The following is a 19031-nucleotide window of genomic DNA, read 5'->3' as shown; positions in this document are numbered from 1 at the left end:
AAAGACGACTATTATGGTCTGAGTCAGTATTTAAATCCTATACAGTGGGACCAACTGATGATGTTACCAACAGCAAATTCAAAATGGGAAGCATTCAAAGAACTGATCTTGGAAGCTACTAGACTTTACATACCAACTAAGAAATACTGTTGGCCTAAATGGATGTCAGATGAACTAACGAGACATATGGCAGAGAAGAAAAATGCATGGGATACATATAAATTAACACGTGACACAGAAGCCTATGATAGATATAAGCTGGTCTGTAACCAAGTTAGAAAGGAGAATAGGCAGGCGAAGGTAGATTACGAGAAATCTTTGGCAAAGAATACAAAGAAAAACAGCAAAGAGTTCTTTACTTATGTAAACTCAAGAAGGAAGGAAGGGGATGAATCAGATAGGTCCACTTGATACCGATGGTTCAACTGTTGATGATCCTGCTCAGATAGCTAACAAATTAAATGAATATTTTGCATCTACATTCACATATGAAGATTTATTCAGGGAGGGGAATTCCAGAGGTGTATTCAACTCAGGCAGTAAGCTAAATAATCTTGTAATAATTGAGAGTAAAGTGGAGGAGAAATTGTTGAAGATAAACACAAAAACGGCACCTGGGGTGGATGGAATCTATCCAGTTATATTAAAGGAGGTGACAAAGGAAGTAAGCAAACCTTAGCCATAATTATGAGAGCTTCCCTGGACTCAGGGGAGGTACCCATGGACTGGAGATGTGCAAATGTAACGGCAATCCACAAAGGAGGATCAAAGGGGGAGACAGGTAATTACAGACCTGTTAGTTTAACTTCTGTTCCAGGGAAATTAATGGAGGCACTGGTTTAAAAAGCATTGTAGGATCATCTAGAAAAGACTTCAGTTATAGCTCGGACACAGCATGGTTTTGTTAAGGGGAAGTCTTGCCTGACCAATTTGATTGGATACTATGATGCAGTCAAAAAAGAACTGGATGCAGGAAATAACTTTGATATTATATATTTGGATCTTAGAAAGGCTTTTGACACTGTTGCACATGGAAGACTGCTGCACAAATTGGAGCAGTGTGGCATTGGAGGCAAATTGCTGCTATGGATAAAGGGACTGTTGAGGGAGAGAAGACAGAGAGTGGTAATCAATGGACACTGCTCATCGTGGACTAATGTTATTAGTGGAGTCCCTCAAGGTTCAATGCTCGAACCCCGGTCTAATCAAAAAGTGTGTGTTACGCACTGCTGCTCCTGCCCACCTGGCTACGGAGGCCCCGGAATGCAAGTAGAATGAGAATGCAGATTATGAATGAAATAAATGTCTCTCTCCCACCCCTTCGCCCCACTGCCACAGCTAACATATCCCACCTCCAGAACAGGATGGGCATGTAGGGTCGAATCTGGTAGGAATCGACATTACATGGACATGACAACCATCACCGACAAAGACATACTATGGCTTTGCTGCTCACACGCCATTTAGGGATCTGAACTGGGTACTCTCTAACCCTGTTCCCTTTAAAACCTCATCCCCAGGCAGGGGAGGGAGAAGAAGGTCTCTGTCTCCTCCCTTCCCTGCCTCCCCCATCCTTTACCTGGGGGGGGGCTCGTCTCCACTGACCTCTTTGGGGATGCCTACTCTATCGTCTCTATTCGTCTATCTGTTTCCCCTCGTCTTCAGTCTCCCCCTCTCTCACTAAACCGACAGAGTACACCTCTTAACAATGCCGCCATATTCTAATCAATGTCTAAATTCTACCGCTTTCTTGTAAATCTCTTTCGGCCAAATTCTTGTTTTTTTTTTAGGCTTGCCACTGAAATCCTTAGAATTCAGTGGCAAGGTGGTGGAGCCTGCCACAATACTTAAATAAGCTACTGGATTTGAAAACCAACCTTGGTGAAATCTCCAACTCTTATGCAGATTTCATCCTGGGTGGGGTAAAGTGTCTATATAGACATATACTTAATTGGTTGCTGTGGGCTCATCAGTTTTTCTACTCGACATAATGTCTGAAGAAGAAGAGATATTACCTGGTCTCAGGAATTTGAAGCATATTCATCCTCTGTTGACTTTGCAAAAAAAAAAAGGCATCTCATGAAAAATAAATTTTCCAGACACCAGTAAGGAAAAAAAGGTAAAAGGCGGTCAAAGACCCCTAAATACTGTTACAAAACAGGAAAAAGACAAACCTAAACTTGACAAAACAAAAATGGATACTTTGAATGACAAAAAGATATGAATTGCCTGTCTCTCGTTGGAAACCAAGCTAGCATAGCCGAGAAAGGTGAGGGTTATGGAGTTCTTAATTTCCCAGGTGGTGTAGGGGATAAAATAGTTAATGTTTGTAGTAGGGAGAATCAAAGGTTTTCTTTTATAGATGATTTGAACCTTGGAGGATCATTAAATGCCTCTTGGGTATATGTGACATTGGCTAAGATAAGAAGGGCTTTAGAAGAAATTATGACTACAGAGTCAAGTAAAATAACAAAACTGCATCTAATAGAATTTATGGTTTCTGACTTGGAGGCTGTGACCACAGCTTTGGTTGTGGACAATTAGTGCCTCAAGGTTCGGGCCAGGGATCTGGAGGACAGTGCTTGTCAGATAAATCAAGTGTTAGATTGCCAGATCGAACCTCATAAGAAGTCTTATGCATAGATAGTGAAGCAGGATCTCAAGTTGGTTGATCCTGTTGTTATCCAGAATAAACCAAGATTCAGACAGAGGACTGGCAGTGCAAGTTGGGATGGACCCTTATTGATACCTAGGGTGTGCTTGCCTGGAAAGAGACAGGTCTTACAATGGAGAAACCTCGACTATCTGATTCAACAGTGTTAATATACAGCGTTCCTTGTGAGTATATAAAGAAGGATATACTTGATGATCTGTTCATTAAAAACTTAAAAGATTTTGGATTCTTGCAGGATGAAGTTAAAGACGAAGTGATGTTTAGATTTAGTACTGGATCAGGTATAAAAGTGGTTAATTGGGTGTCTCGGATTTAGTCCTCGCATGATGAGGTGTATCCTGGAGAGTGATGGGATCTATCTTGGAATCACATCACACAGGTTCCGTAAGTTTACGATTGTAAACAAATGTTTCCATTGTTTGGGATTTGGCCACTCGGCCCAATTCTGTTCCCACAAGACAGTTTCAAGAAGATTCTCCTAAATATATCAACTGCAAGAGACATGCTAGGTTCCGTAAGGGACCTAGCCCGACTGTCCCACTCACACTAGTGAGTGGGACAGTCGGGCTAGGTCCTCACACTACAAGAGAAAAGTCTGGCCTCTAAGATAAAATCTGTGCCCTGGGGTAAAAATGTCCAGCACAATCCTCTAGTTCAGCAGTTCCCAAACTTTTTTGACTCGCAAACCGTTTCAATGTAATATTTTTTATCGCGAACCCCTTTCAACGGAACCACTATGCCTATATTCTCTGAAATCATATAATATTTCTGAATTTTTATTATAAAATATTTCCAGTGCTACAACAATGTGCGACATTGTGTAATAATAAAAATTATTATTATTTATACTGTATTTTGTAAAGTAGTTATTAATCAGTCCAAAAAGGTTTCGAGCAGGCTAAGAGTCAAAAACTTGCTTCTCGTCCAACTGGTAGCTGAGCATTCTGGTCTTTTGCCAAAGCTATTGACCACAATTTTTGCCCATCTCTGTTCCCACCTCTAAAAAAACCAGATGGTTCTGTTGCCACATCAGCCAAAGATAAAGCTGACCTACTAGCATCCCATTTTTCTTCCAACTCATGTATTGATGATCTTGGTAAAATCACCTCACACTATTCTCAGTACACTCCATTCAATGCCTCCTGTAGTCTTCGGTCAAAAGGATGTCAGAAAGATTTGATGAATCTGATGCTACGAAAGCTCCAGGTCCTGGTGGTATTTCTCCACTTGTTCTCAAAACCTGTGCCTCTGAACTTACTCCTGTTTTGTGTCGTCTTTTCTTACTTTCTTATTACAAAGGTATTTTCCCTTCTGCTTGGAAATTTGCTCATATTCAGCCAGTTCCTAAAAATGGTGACAAATCCCTTCCATCCAATTATCATCCCATTGCGATTACTTCTACTCTTTCCAAAGTAAGGGAAGTAACTGCCAACTCTTAATCTATCTGGAAATCTTTCATCTGATCAACGATTGCCAGTATGGATTCTGTCAGTATCATTCCACTGGAAATGTTCTGGCTTATGTTATCCATCTATGGACAAATTCAATGGAAAAGTCTGGTGAAACTCAAACCATTGCTCTTGTTGTTTCAAAGGCTTTTGATTGTGTTTGGCATAAAAGTCTTCTAAATAAGTTTCCATCCATCTATGGTTTTCTAGCTGTTCTTTGTAACAGATATCCAGTTCTCTCTCTGACTGCTTCTGCAGGTGATGGTAGAAGGCTCTCTGTCTTCTAACTTCTCCACTAATGATCGTGTTCCACAAGGTTCAGTTCTTTTTCCCTGTCTTTTCCTTTTGCATATTAATGACCTTCTTCCATTGACCAGAAATTCTGTCCATAGTTTTGCTGACGATAGCACATTACATTCCACCTTCCAGTTTAAGAAACTTTGCTCTGCTCAAACAGCTTCAACTTCTTGCATATCCACTACCAAATCCTTAAATGCTGATCATCAGTAATTCCCCAGTGGGGCCAAGATAAATTAATTCGAATCCTTCGAAAACTCAGTCCTGTCTTATATCTCGCAAAAAGGATTCTTCTGTTCTTATGCTTATCTTCGATGATGCTCCGATTTATAGGCAAGATGATATCTCTTTTGGGGGATTACCCTGACTTCTAATCTCTCATTAGAACTCATTGGCATAAAGAACATTACAAATATTGCTTCCTCTGGAAGAAATATTTGTAATGTACAAATATTGCTCTGTACAAATTGCAAATCCGCCCTACCATGGAATATTGTTCCCACATCTGGGGCGGTGCCCCCAAACCTCTCTCAGCTTTCTAGATTCCATTCAGAAGAGGGCAGTTAGGTTAATTAATGACTCATCGCTAACGGAGTTTCTCCACTCTGTCTTATAGACATACTGTTTCTGCTGCATGCCCTTTCTACAGATACTTACATGATCACTGTACTTCTGAATTGGTTTTATAATTCCCGCTCTCTCTTTCAAAACAGTCCGAACACGGGCCCAACCTTCTTTCATACGTATTTCCTGAAAATTACTATCTACAGAAGTTCAAGTCTAATGTCAACAAGTATCTTCTTTCGTCTTTTCAACCTTCATCCCATGCACAGTACTAATTACAACAGGATCTAAGAAAAAAAAATCTAGTATGCAAAACAAATTTATTTAACATGATATACTGTAAGATAGTAAACTTTAAGCTTTAAGAAGGTGTAGAGCTGTTGGAATGAGTACAGAGAAGGGCAACAAGATTAGTGAATGGAACAAAGGGTTGCTCTTCGAAGAAAGGCTTAAATTTTGCAAATTACAGTGTCTGGAGACTAGGCCCCTGCGAAGTGATCTGATTGAGGTATATAAAGCCTTGAATGGTTTGAGCATGCTCAATGCTGATGGAATTCTTCCTCTTGCTCAGAATAATCATTTGAGAGGGCATAAATTCAAACTGAGGAAAGACAGATGTAGGATAGATGTGCAGAAGTTTGCCTTTAGATAGCGGGTGGTTGGTTGGTGGAACAGACTTCCATCCTTTGTTGTGGAAGTTGATAGCCTAAATAAATTTAAGGCTGAGCTGGACAGGTATTTGGAACAAACGGAGGGGTGAAATGGGAGAATGTTTTTTTTTTGTTTTTTTGGCTGATGCTGCATAAGCTCGCTTTCTTGCATCATATGCCTCTACTAACGCTAAACTAATTAAAAGGAATTGTGGGAGATGTGGTTTTTTCTTTGGCAAGTCTTTACTTTTATTTTACTTTACTGTTTATTATTAGTTATATTTCGTAGTTTACAATAATATACCTATATAAATCTGAACAGACGCCATTACAGAATTTTTAATGCGAACCCCCTGGAACACTTTCACGAACCCCCAGGGGTTGGGAAACGCTACTCTAGTTGATCGAAGCAAAATTCTTCTGCGCCCTTTACACATCAAACTGGGACTCATGAAGAACTTTGTTAAGGGGATGAACCAGGATGGGTGAAGCTTTCAAGTACCTGAGAGGACAATTTCTACTGTTGAGTGATGCTAAGGTTAAGGAAGGAATCTTTCTTGGTCAGTAAATTTGTGAACTTTTAAAGGATGAAAACTTGAGTGAGTCCTCCAGGGTAATGAGAATGCAGCTTGGGAAGTCTTTAAAAGTCTACATGATTTCCTGGGAAACCGAAGAGCTGGAAACTATGTTGAGACTGTGAACAACCTTCTAGAAAAGTATCATCTATTAGGCTGCAACATGTCACTGAAAATCCACTTTCTCGACTCTCATCTAGACTTCTTCCCTGACAACTGTAGTGCAGTGAGTGATAAGCACAGTGAGCGATTCCACCAAGACATTTCACCAATGTAAAGAAGATATCAGGGTGGGTAGAAAGCTTCTATGCTTGCTGACTACTGTTGGATAGTAACGAGATGCCCCAGAAGTGGAATACAAGTGACAAGAGAAACGAAGCCGCTGTCGTGAATAGGCCACATTTTGAGAAAGTACTTCCGGTTCCTGTGCAGTTTTCTTGTGTTTAATTAAAAACAACTGTGATTTATGTTGTATCAAGAAAATGTAAATATGAGATTGTTTTAATATTACTTTTCACTCCGACTACTACTGAAATTACTATATTCTTAGACAATAGTGAAAGTACTGTATGTCAAAAACTAGAGCTAATAAAAAATTTCTGAAGCCATATTTGTTTTTCTTGACCCAAAATTAGTAAAGTTTGCCTATTTTACGAAAGGAAACAAGTTCAAAGAATTTTTTTGTTGTTCCACTGTATATGGGTAAACTGCAATAAACATCTGTTCTTTGGAATATTCAGTCACATGTATTTCCCAAAATAAGTCAATAGCTCAAGAAATCAACTAAATGAAGTTTGTTCCAACAAACTGTTACTATCTGGCTGAAAGTAAAATTTCACACATCTTTGTCCAGTAGCAAGAAGGAAGAGAAGCGAGGTAAGACACAGCTTTCACACAAGCTAAGTAGAGTTTTTTTTTTATTTTTTAAAAATTATTTTTTTTTTTATCTTTTAAAAATTATTTTATTTTTTTATCTTTTTGTTTAGAATTAGTAGTGCGGTTATTATTTGGATTTATCTAATAAAGTAGGTGAAACTGTTTCTTACTGTGCCTTGGAAATTCAAAAATGAGAGTGTAAGTAGGAGAGAATTCTGCAGCCTTTATTGCATCAATATAAGAATGACATAAATGCTATAATAATGTATTCTTTTAAGTAACTTTGTAGGAGTGAAATTAATATAGACGTATTTTTTATTAAGTATTTAAACAATAAATTATAGTAATACAAACATAATTTTATGAAGTAACTGTAAAAAATGTAATGTAATTTTAGAGTGTGATAACATACCATAGTATTAAACAGTGCCCTACTTTTTGTCTTGTTTGCAAACTCAGGGGAGGTACCCACAGACTGGAGATGTGCAAATGTGACCCCAATTCACAAAGGAGGATCAAAGGCCGACACAAGTAATTATAGACCTGTGAGTTTAACTTCTGTTCCAGGAAAATTAATGGAGGCACTGGTTAAAGAAGCACTGCAGGATCATCTAGACAAGACTTCAGTTATAGCTCGGACACAGCAAGGTTTTGTTAAGGGGAAGTCTTGCCTGACCAATTTGATTGGATACTATGATGCAGTCACAAAAGAACTGGATGCAGGGAATAACTTTGATATTATATTCTTGGATCTTAGAAAGGCTTTTGATACTGTTGCACATGGAAGACTGCTGCACAAATTGGAGCAGTGTGGCATTGGAGGCAAATTGCTGTTGTGGATAAAGGAGTGGTTGAGGGGGAGAAGACAGAGAGTGGTAATCAGTGGACACTGCTCATCAAGGACTAATGTTATTAGTGGAGTCCCTCAGGGTTCAGTGTTGGGTCCATTTTTGTTTTCTGTATTTATAAATGATATTGATGATGGTATATCAAGCTTAATGTCCAAGTTTAGAGATGATACAAAGGTTGGCAGGTTGTCAAGGACACTACTGACACTATGCTGCTGCAACAGGATCTGGAAAGGTTGAGCAGACGGGCTGAGAGGTGGCAAATGAAGTTTAACATTGACAAATGTAAAGTACTACATATGGGAAACAGCAACCCCAGAGCAACATATCAACTCTGTGGTACTACACTGACAGAGGTAGAAAATGAAAAGGACCTGGGGGTAACTGTGCAGGCAGATATGAAGTTCTCTGAGCAGTGCAGACGAGCTGCAAGAGTAGCTCATGGTGTCTTGTCAATGATATACAGGAATTTTTCTAGCAGGTATAAGGAGGTGATTATTCCCTTGTATAAGGCAATGGTCAGGCCACACCTTGAGTACTGTATACAGGTCTGGAGGCCTCATTTCAAGAAAGATGTAGAGCTGCTGGAACAAGTACAGAGAAGGGCAACAGAGAAGGGTACAGAGAAGTATCTTCTTTCGTCTTTTCAACCTTCATCCCATGCACAGTACTAATTACAACAGGATCTAAGAAAAAAAAATCTAGTATGCAAAACAAATTTATTTAACATGATATACTGTAAGATAGTAAACTTTAAGCTTTAAGAAGGGTGTAGAGCTGTTGGAATGAGTACAGAGAAGGGCAACAAGATTAGTGAATGGAACAAAGGGTTGCTCTTACAAAGAAAGGCTTAAATTTTGCAAATTAGTGTCTGGAGACTAGGCCCCTGTGAAGTGATCTGATTGAGGTATATAAAGCCTTGAATGGTTTGAGCATTCTCAATGCTGATGGGATTCTTCCTCTTGCTCAGAATAATCAACTGAGAGGGCATAAATTCAAATTGAGGAAAGACAGATGTAGGATAGACATGCAGAAATTTGCCTTTAGCAAGTGTGTAGTTGGTTGGTGGAACAGACTTCCATCCCCTATCGTGGAAGTTGATAGCCTAAATAAATTTAAGGCTCAGCTGGACAAGTATTTCGAACGAACGGAGGGGTGAAGTGGAAGTGTAGTTTTTTTTTTTTTTTTTTTGGCTAATACTGCATCATAAGCTTGCTTTCTTGCATCATATGCCTCTACTAATGCTAATGCTAAACTATCTATTGTAGATGGACAATGTAAAGGGATATGTAAAGTCAAAAGATATGATTTTGTATGTTTATATTGCAAAAAAAAAATGCAAGGAGATTAAGTGCAAATTCAGCATTTCTGATGGGCAAATGTGAGAGCTTGAAGAACAGGGTGATACCATGAAGGAATTAAATTGAGGGACCAATCAAGCACTGAGCTCCCCAGATGAATATTAGAGTCCATACCTATGTGCTCTAATATGGAACATCATCCAAAGCAGAAAGTGCTGGTGACACAGGAAGTGGCTACAGTCAGTAACACTATAGAAAATATGGGAAAATACTAAAGAAATTGAGTGCAGATAATAATTCTGACATCACATATTTAGACTTCAGTACAGCTTTTTGACCTGTTCCAAACAAAAGACTGATATACAAATTGGTGCAGTGTTGCAGTAGGGGCCTCTAATTTGGATATTGGATAAAGGGTGGTTACAAATGGGCACTGCTCTGCTTCGACTAATATTATTAGTGGAGCCCTTCGAGGTTCATTGCTGGGTCCATTACTGTTTGCAATATTTATTAACGATACATCACATATTTAGACTTCAGTACAGCTTTTGACCTGTTCCAAACGAAAGACTGATATACAAATTGGTGCAGTGTTGCAGTAGGGGCCTCTAATTTGGATATTGGATAAAGGGTGGTTACAAATGGGCACTGCTCTGCTTCGACTAATATTATTAGTGGAGCCCTTCGAGGTTCATTGCTGGGTCCCTTTCTGTTTGCAATATTTATTAACGATACTGATGAAGGCATATGAAGCTAATTGTCTGCAGACAATACAAAGGTTGACAGAGTATATAATAACAGGAATTAAGATATGCTACTGCAGCAAAACCTATATAAATAAAGCAGATGGGCTGAGAAGTGACAACTGAGATTTAAAAGTGAGATTTAAAAATATAAGGAACTGCATATGGGCAGCAGTAATCTCAAGAGAACATACCGAATCATTAACGATAACATACCAAATCATTAATGAACATAATGAATAAAGATCACTATATGGAATATTAAAAGTTAAATATAAAAATGAAAACACTATTTTCACAAGAGACAAAGTTTGATTTTTTTTTTTTTTTTTGAAGATAAACAATATCATAAAAACTGGTGAATTCTTACCTTAAATAATGCATAATCACATCCAGCAGGCAGAAGACAAGCTACCTCAATATGATTGTATAAACTGTAAACCAAGAATTTAAAAATAATTGAAAAAACATGTCAAATTTTACTAAAAGAAATTAAAAAAAGGGCTACAAAATTTGTTATAATCCTAAACAGAACCCAATATAGAAAATGTATTAATTTTAAAAATTTATTTACTTAACTAACTTGATAATTCTCTCTTGAACATTTCAAAAGATTTCTTTTTGGGTGAAATCAAACAACCCAAACTGTGCACAGTTCCTATTTTAATTCCTGCAAGAATCTTAACCCAACCTTGCAAGAAAAAGGAAAATAGTGTTATAGTTCACCCTCTAGTTTAGATTAGGGGATAAACTAGAGAATTCATTTATGAAAAAATGCACAGAATTTTTTAACCTTCTTTCAGTGCCATCTCTGAGTTTACAAGTCGGCGATCACTTTTTTGAACTACTTTCTATCTTCAGTCCATCTGACAAGTTCTTCGAACTCCAGTCCAGTCCATCCCTTGATGTTATCCATCCATGAGGTTTTCCGTCTGCCAACTCCTCTCTTTCCCTACATCCTCCCCTCAATGACCACCCACAACAACTCATACTTCCTTTGTCTCATGACACTGCCTCGATAGCATCAGCAAATATTCTTGCACCCTTTCTATTTAAGTGTATCCCATCCCTGTAGAAGCAATCTCTCCTGTTAACAAGTACAGTCCAGGCTGAAAAAAATTCTACCTCTTGAGCCTTGCACAATCTTTCCAGGGCCGAATTGATCGACAAGGCTCTCATCATATACTCCCTCCTATCGTGTCTGAGCAGAATTGCAGACACTTTCAAATTCATCCCTAATTCACGGCTTTTTTTCAACAGTGACCTCTACTTGTTAAGTAATTCTGCCGGTCTCCTACTCTTGATATCATTAGTGCCAACGTGTATAATTATACCACCTTTTGTGCCCTTAAAAGATGATATCCGCTCTACAACATCATCAACCTTTGCCCCTGGTAGACATACCCTGGTCCTGTTCCACTTATCCTTTTTACAAAGCATGTTACCCGTTTCCCTGACAATAGAGTCACCAACAACTACTAGTTCTGTGGGACCAGCGCATTCTGCCTTGGGGGTTGCCGCTGTGTTGCGCGATGAACCAGTGCAGGCTCTGGCGTTGATGTGGGCAGCTGAGAGCTTGATGGGCCCCTCAATTTAGTTCCTTCGAGGGCATCCACCCTGTCCTTCAAGCTCTCATATAGGCCCATAACAACACTGAGTTGTTGCCTGATTTCGTTACACTCCTTGCATCGCGCACACACAAAGACATCCCCCATGGCAATATCATGTACCGTACCTGATTGCTCCACAAACATCATGCACGCAGTGCATTTTAAAAGGCTGTGATTCAGAGGGCAACTGCCCCCCCCCCCCCTCAGTTCTCCTCTGAGCCACAGCACTCCCATTAGCTTAAGACTTTGCTTTGCTGCTCTGGTCCGAGTCATGATTTCGATTTAATTTCAATAAAATTTCAATTTCGGTACAAAATCCTAAACTTGTATCCCAACACAGTTATAACGGTATATATATTTTTCAGTATCAAATATTAATTATCTACGAGTTCCCTTTATATAACTTCCATATCAAGTTATGTATTAATTAATTATGTTACATTTGTAATCTAAGTCGTTATATATATATTTAGTTAAAAGTACAATACAATTTAATTGACAACGAAGTTTAACAAGTTTAATAGATTTTACTGATTAATTGACAATATTATACTATACTATACTAACGCTATCTAGTTCGGAATATTACGTATCGTATAACAAAGGCGGCAAGTTACGAACGGTAAATCTACGGACACTTAAGTATTAATTAACTTCCAAATCTCGCTGACTCAATTCAGAATAAATTAATGATCCTGACTAGGTCTATAAGCTACTTATAGAAAATAATTTGATGTAAAAAATTTTCAATAAAGCGGCTAAATATGGCTAAAAAAACTTCTCGTTCAGCGGAGCTGCAACTTGTAACACGTGGATTTGATACCCTTACCAATACTTTTATGCAATTAGAAGGCCAAGTAAAGAATAAATACACCAGATTAATCAGAAAATCACAGAATAATGCTATACTACTAAATTTAAATCAAAAGTTTTAGAAAAACAATAATTTCAAATCAATAAATAAGAAAAATCCACTTAGCGGCTTTGAACACGTCTGGCTCCCACTAGCCTCATCAGCAGTTAATCATTAATAAAACGAACTGTACATTTCTGGCTGCCTGCTTGCATTCTGCTAATTTTCATGTCAAATTATATCTAAACACTCAGTCTCATTCTTCATTTACATCCTTTAGCTCTATCTCACTTAGTGTACAAGTTATTTCTGGGTTATTATTTCTCAAATGTCAAACTTTACATTTGGTACCATTAAAATATAACTGCTACTTCTCTAACAATTAAGTGATGTGTGCCCAAATCATTCTGAAGGAGCTCAGTCTGACTTAGATCATTAACTACCCTCCCAACCTTTATATCACATCTGCAAACTCCAAATGCAGAATCAAAATCAAACACCATTTCAAAGTCTCACGTGACCCTAATTAAAATGCCACATTACAGTGGGATGGGGTCTTAAGTTTCCAGACAAATAAATAAATATTCTATTATACAATGAGAGAAACAGAATAACACTGTTTCACAAGTTCTTCACAGCAAGAAGGGCAGCTGGAAGTTACGAATTATATAATAAAATTAATGCAAAAATATAGGGTAGGATTCAAAGAGTGACTAACACCTTGGGCTAGATGCAGTATTGGAATTAGAACTTATAGGACTTATTGGTTAGAGCCAACCGGACTTTGACCAGTTGGATCTAACCTCAGCCACAGTCAGGTTTCCACTCTAAACTCCATTGTCATTCTACTGGCCAATAAAGGACTTCGTACCATGGTCCTGAATTTCTCTGAATACCAGGAAAAAGCCTTCTCTCCTACTAGATGCCTCCGTTTATGAACCAGTGCATGCCCTTCCCATCAAGGTCTTGGAGTGGTGGGAGACCGGGGTCAACAGCTGGTTAAAATCTAAGAAAATTTCTAAAACTACACGTTGGCAACTACACGCAATGGGTGTCAACTTCCCCAGTTTTATGGATTGCCAAAAGTACATAAGCTGGACAGCCCCTTGCGACCAACTGTCTCTTGTTGCAATTCCCCGACGTATAAACTATCAAAGTTTGTCGCCAGCCTGCTATCACCTCTTGTAAGCAACTCCGACCATACAGTCTCGAACAGTGGAGAGTTCGTACGCCTGATTTCAAACCTTACCATCACTGAAGACCAAGTCATGGCCTCGTTTGATGTTGTGTCTTTATTCACTTCAGACCCAGTTCGACAAGCTATCACATGCAGTAGACAACTATTGGACAACAACCCCACCCTGCCCAATAGAACCTCACTATCCGCTGAAGACATTTGTGCTGCTCTCAGCTTGTGTTTGACCAGTGGTGTGGTCATGTTCAGTGAAGCCCCGTTCAGGCAGATCCACAGCATGGCCGTGGGTGCCCCCATCAGCTCTGTCACAGCAAATATTGCCATGAAAGAGCTAGAGGGCATGCATTCTCAAACTTACCAGATTTAACCACCTTCTAGTGTCATTATGTCGATGATGTGTTTGTAATCATCCCCAGGGGCTCAGAAGACCAACCTCTACAACACCTCAACTCTCTGCCGCCCTTTATCCAGTTCACCACTGAACTGGAGTCGGAAAATGCCCTCTCCTTTCTGGATGTTCTAGTTCGGCACGAGGGCACATAGTGTGCTGACCAATTCACCAACTATAGATCAGCATATGCCCACAGCCAGCTTCTCAGTACCACACACACCTTTCCGCCCATGTCTGGACCCATTCCAGTTCCATGGACGAAGGATGCGATGAGGTTATGAGAGTAAAGATGGATCTGTCCAAATGTGCCTACCCTACCTGTGCCCTAGACAAATGTGATCTACAGGCATGTGAGCTCGCAGCACACCCTAGGGCCTCCAACAATGATAACATGATCTCGACCGTCTTTATCCCCTATTACCCTGGCGTGTCGCAATGCCTCTCTAAAATCCTATGCGCCCACTAGGTAAAATGTTTACAACTACCTAGCAGAAAACTGTGATCCCTCTTCTCGAGAATAAAAACACCGATCCCCTCCCTGTTGTACAGACTGCTGTACAACAGGGAGAAAGACTGCTGTACCAATTTGTACAGCAGTCTTTTAGGTACAGCAGTATCAAAAGCTTTCAAGAAATCCAAGTATATGCTATCAAAATTATTTTTTTGCATCCAGTTCCTCTGTAACTGCATCGTAGTATCCAATCAAATTGGTCAGACAATATTTCCCCTTAACAAACCCATGGCACATCTGAAGCACAAGTTCACTCCTGTCTAGATAGTCCCACATTACTTCTTTAACCAGTGACTCTATTATTTTCCCTAAAACACAAGGTAAGAGGTCTGTAATGACTCGTGTCACTCTTTAAATCCCCTTTGTGAATTCGGGATACATTTTTGGTAGGACCTCCCCTGAATCCAAAGATGCTCTCATATGTATGGCTAAGGGTTTGCTTTCCTTTAATATAATTGCATAGATCCCATCCACCTTAAGTGTCTTTCTAATGTTTAACATTTTCTCCTCCACTTTACTCTCAGTTATTAAAAAATAATTTATCTCCCTATTAGAGTTTGATAAACTACTGATAATCACATTGGTCCAACTCAAGTTGGACCAATGTGATTCATTATCTTCCTTCTAGTTTTACATAAGTAAAGTGTTTGTGTTTTCCTTTGCCAAAGATTTCTCATAACCTGCCGTGGCTTGCCTATTCTCCTTCATGACTTGATTGAAGACTTGTCTATATCTACTATAGGCATCTGTATAACCTAATATGTTATGTGCATCCCACGCTTTTTTTCTTCTCTGCAACTTGTCTCGTTAGTTCATCTGACATCCATTTAGGTTTAAGCCTTGACCAGCATTTCTTAGTAGTTTCTATAATTATTTTCCCGAATGCTTCCCATTTAGAATTTGTTGTTGGTAACGTCAATAGTTGGTCACACTGTACAACTTCTTACTCTCTCTCGGGGTAATTCAGAAATTTTTTTTGTCTGGTGCAACATAAGCCTCGGCTTCCTTACAACACCATATGGCTAATAATAATAATTTAAAAAACTGAGACCCCTGTAATCTTCTTTAATAAAGCAAAAAATCTTCATTTTACCCTTCTCACATCAATACACTGTGATTACTGCCACCTAGTAATTCTTTTATCTGCTGATTCTTAATGCATGAAGAACCAACCCCCCCTCTCTCTCTCTTTTGTTGCCTCTCTAACATACTGATGTATAAAGTCATCCAATAGATCCACAAAAATATCCCTAGTGTTCCAAAAGTTCCAGTCAACATCTGGAAAGTTAAAATCAACCATTATAAGACAATCTCATTTACTGGTCAACTCCATTTCTTTGTACAGTTGTTCATTGTACTTATCAGAGTCACTAGGGCCATAACAGACTCCTACTCTAATTTTTGCTTTCCCACTGCTTATGTCACACCAAACTGCCTCAACATTGCTGATATACATCTGCAGTCTGATTGATGTGATTATTTAGTCCACAGGGACCTCCTCTGAATTCTAGGATACTCCCATAATCATGGCTAAACATTTACTGAAGTCTTTTGCTGCCTGCTTTAATATTATTGGAAGGATCCTATCAACCCCAGATGGCTTTTTATGTTTAGCTTCAATTATTCTTCTACTTGTCTCTTGATTATCACAAAATCATTTTGCTCTCTGTTAGAATTTTACACACTTCTAGCAGGCGCCTCCGTAGCCAGGTGGGCAGGAGCAGCAGTGCGTAACACATGCTTCTTGATTAGACCGGGGTTCGAGCCCGTCACCACCAAATACGGAGAATGCAGAAAGGTCAGGGAATGACCACCGCATATCCAGGAGCAATATGGCCTTAGTTGCTAATGATCCTAAAAACCAAACAACAACAACAACACTTCTAGCATCCCCATCCTTAAAAATTTACTCATGTAAATGTAGATGCAAAATATCTATTCAGTTTATCAGCAACCTGAGTAGGATTATCAAGAATTAACTATTGATATCTAGTGGACCAATGTGATTCATTCCCTTCATATTAGTGCTTACATAATAAAAGAAGTCTGTTTTTTCAGGTGGTACAGTGATATCATGTTGGCAAACAATGCCAACTTGATATCATTATATCATCTGATAATTTACATGTATCCCATGTATTTTTCTTCTGTACCCGAAGTCCCATTAACTCATATGACATCCCATTTAGGTCTGACCTCTGAGCAGTATTTCTTGGTATGAAATGCATCAGCATGGCATTATATCAATCCATCAAATATTCCCTACACAGAAACTGTATAGCTATCACCAAATTATTGTGGTTCCTTTCAGCTGTTTAAAAATGCAGATAGCTTAATTTATTAACATTTAAAACTTCTGCAGTACTGTTCTCTTTATTTAAAATTAAATTTTTTTACTAAAATTATTGAGCTAACATTGTTCACAACCACCTCTTAGTAGAATTTAAAAATGATTTCCATGGATCATTTTTTTACTGGAAGGTCCACTACTTACCAATGCTCGAAAAGCCGAAATGTCAATAAACAGATGGATGCAATTTACACTGATCTAGCCTCAGTTATGTAATTTGCATTGATATAGATCTATCAGTTATTACAAACTTATATAGCTCTCTGTACAGTTTAATAAGCTTCTGTTCTCCCCTTCCCTGCAGAATTCCTCATGTGTGAATGTAGATACAAAGTACTTTCACTTTGTCAGCTATCTGAGCAGGATCAACTACAGTCAAACTATTAATATCAAATGGGCCAATCCGATTCATCCCCTTTCCTTCTAGAGTTTATATAAATAAAGAAGTCTTTGCTGTTTTTCTTTGCATCCTTTGCCAAAGATTTCTCATAATCTGCCCTGGCTTGCCTAACCTCATTTGTGACTTGATTACAGACTAGCTTATACCTGCCATAGGCTTCTGTCACCTGATAATTTATATGCATTCCATGCATTTTTCTTCTCTGCCACAAGGCTCATAAGTTCATCTGACATCCATTTGGCCCTAAACCTTTAACTATATCTCAGTTGGTATGAAAAGCCTAGTAGCTTCCGAGATTAATTCCTTAAATGCTTCCCATTTAGAATTTGCTGTTGTTTACATCATCAGTTGATCCCACTATATAGAATTTAAAAAATCTCTGAGACGAGAGGAAAAACCTTCCCTTTACCCCTGATGGTAGTTATTATTATGAGCCACACAGTGCAAGGAATCCTGAGGCTTATGCTGCACCAGCCAAAAAAATTTTTCTGAGTTAACCTGTGATATATATATATATATCCGATAATTCAAAATAAAATAAAACATAAGCCAGTAGCATGGCAAAAACTGTAGAGCGAAAATCAACCTAAAAATAACGTAAAATAAAATAAACCAACAGGGAGGGGAAAGTAACGGTAATAAGACATAAACAGTAGCCGACAGTAAACATAATCCAATTAAATCCAATTAATAAAACCGATATAAAATTTGTTATTTTGTTATTTGGTTTTTTTTTAGGAGCATTAGCAACTAAGGCCATATTGCTCCGAGATATGCGATGGTCGTTCCCTGACCTTTCAGCATCCTCCATATTTGGTGGTGATGGGCTCGAACCCCGGTCTAATCAAGAAGCATGTGCTACGCATTGCTGCTCCTTCCTACCTGGCTACGGAGGTGCAATATAAAATTTAAAATAATGCCAATTATATGATAATTTAGCGGTACCCACCTCTTAAGGTACCAGTTCCAAAAAAACGTGAAATATCACCAAAAAAGGGGTTAAAAGAACTACTAAGAGAAAACAAAATATCAAAATGATAGATTGACCATTATGCCCCATATCGACAGAGGACCACGAGGCCAATAATGGTCATGGAATCGCTGCATTTAAACCTCTATACAAATCGTCGCAAAGGCGAAAAGATCGAAGAACCAAACCACCCATTCCTCCTCCGATCGATCCACAAATGTAGAGGATTTGCACGGCGGTGGTCCTTATGCAGTGAGAAATAAATTATAGAACAGACAGCACTCTAGAGCCGAGCCACACCACTGACCTAATGTAAGGTTAGCCAGCTTATATAAAAGGAAAAGAATAGATGGCGGCACAGGCGCTGCTTATTTAGCATATCAACCCACTACTACCACTGAGTTATATTTAAATAATGGCTTAAAAGTTAAGATGTAATAACATAAAATAAGAAATATAATAAAAAATAAATAAATATTAAGCTATCATTAGAGGCAGCAAAATGAACATCCTCCGCATGATGCCCAGATATATCCGATAATTCAAAATAAAACAAAATAAAATAAAACATAAGCCAGTAGTATGGCAAAAGCTGTAGAGTGAAAATCAACATAAAAATTTTAAATTCTTTTAACCCCTTTTTTGGTGATATTTCACGTTTTTCCGAACTGGTACCTTATGGGGGGGGGGGGGTACCGCATATATATATATATATAGAGAGAGAGAGAGAGAGAGAGAAAGTAGAAGGAAATCACCAAGAAAGAGAAGAATAATG

General features: G+C 38.5%; 1 protein-coding gene across 2 annotated transcripts in view; it reads right to left on the bottom strand.

Annotated features, from left to right (window-relative positions):
• LOC150081743 (eukaryotic translation initiation factor 4E-like) overlaps positions 1–19031 on the bottom strand; it is a 221544-nt gene that overhangs the window by 119580 nt on the left and 82933 nt on the right. For both annotated transcript variants that reach the window (XM_090379610.1, XM_090379608.1), the window contains exon 3: positions 10347–10410. In XM_090379610.1, the coding sequence (XP_090235736.1) occupies positions 10347–10410 (64 nt within the window). The remainder of the gene's footprint in view (positions 1–10346; positions 10411–19031) is intronic.

Source organism: Mastigoproctus giganteus, chromosome 8 (assembly GCF_048544385.1).
Source record: "Mastigoproctus giganteus isolate SK-2022 chromosome 8, ASM4854438v1, whole genome shotgun sequence".
In the NCBI taxonomy this organism is placed as follows: Eukaryota; Metazoa; Arthropoda; class Arachnida; order Uropygi; family Thelyphonidae; genus Mastigoproctus; species Mastigoproctus giganteus.
This window is presented reverse-complemented; position numbering and strand designations above follow the sequence as displayed.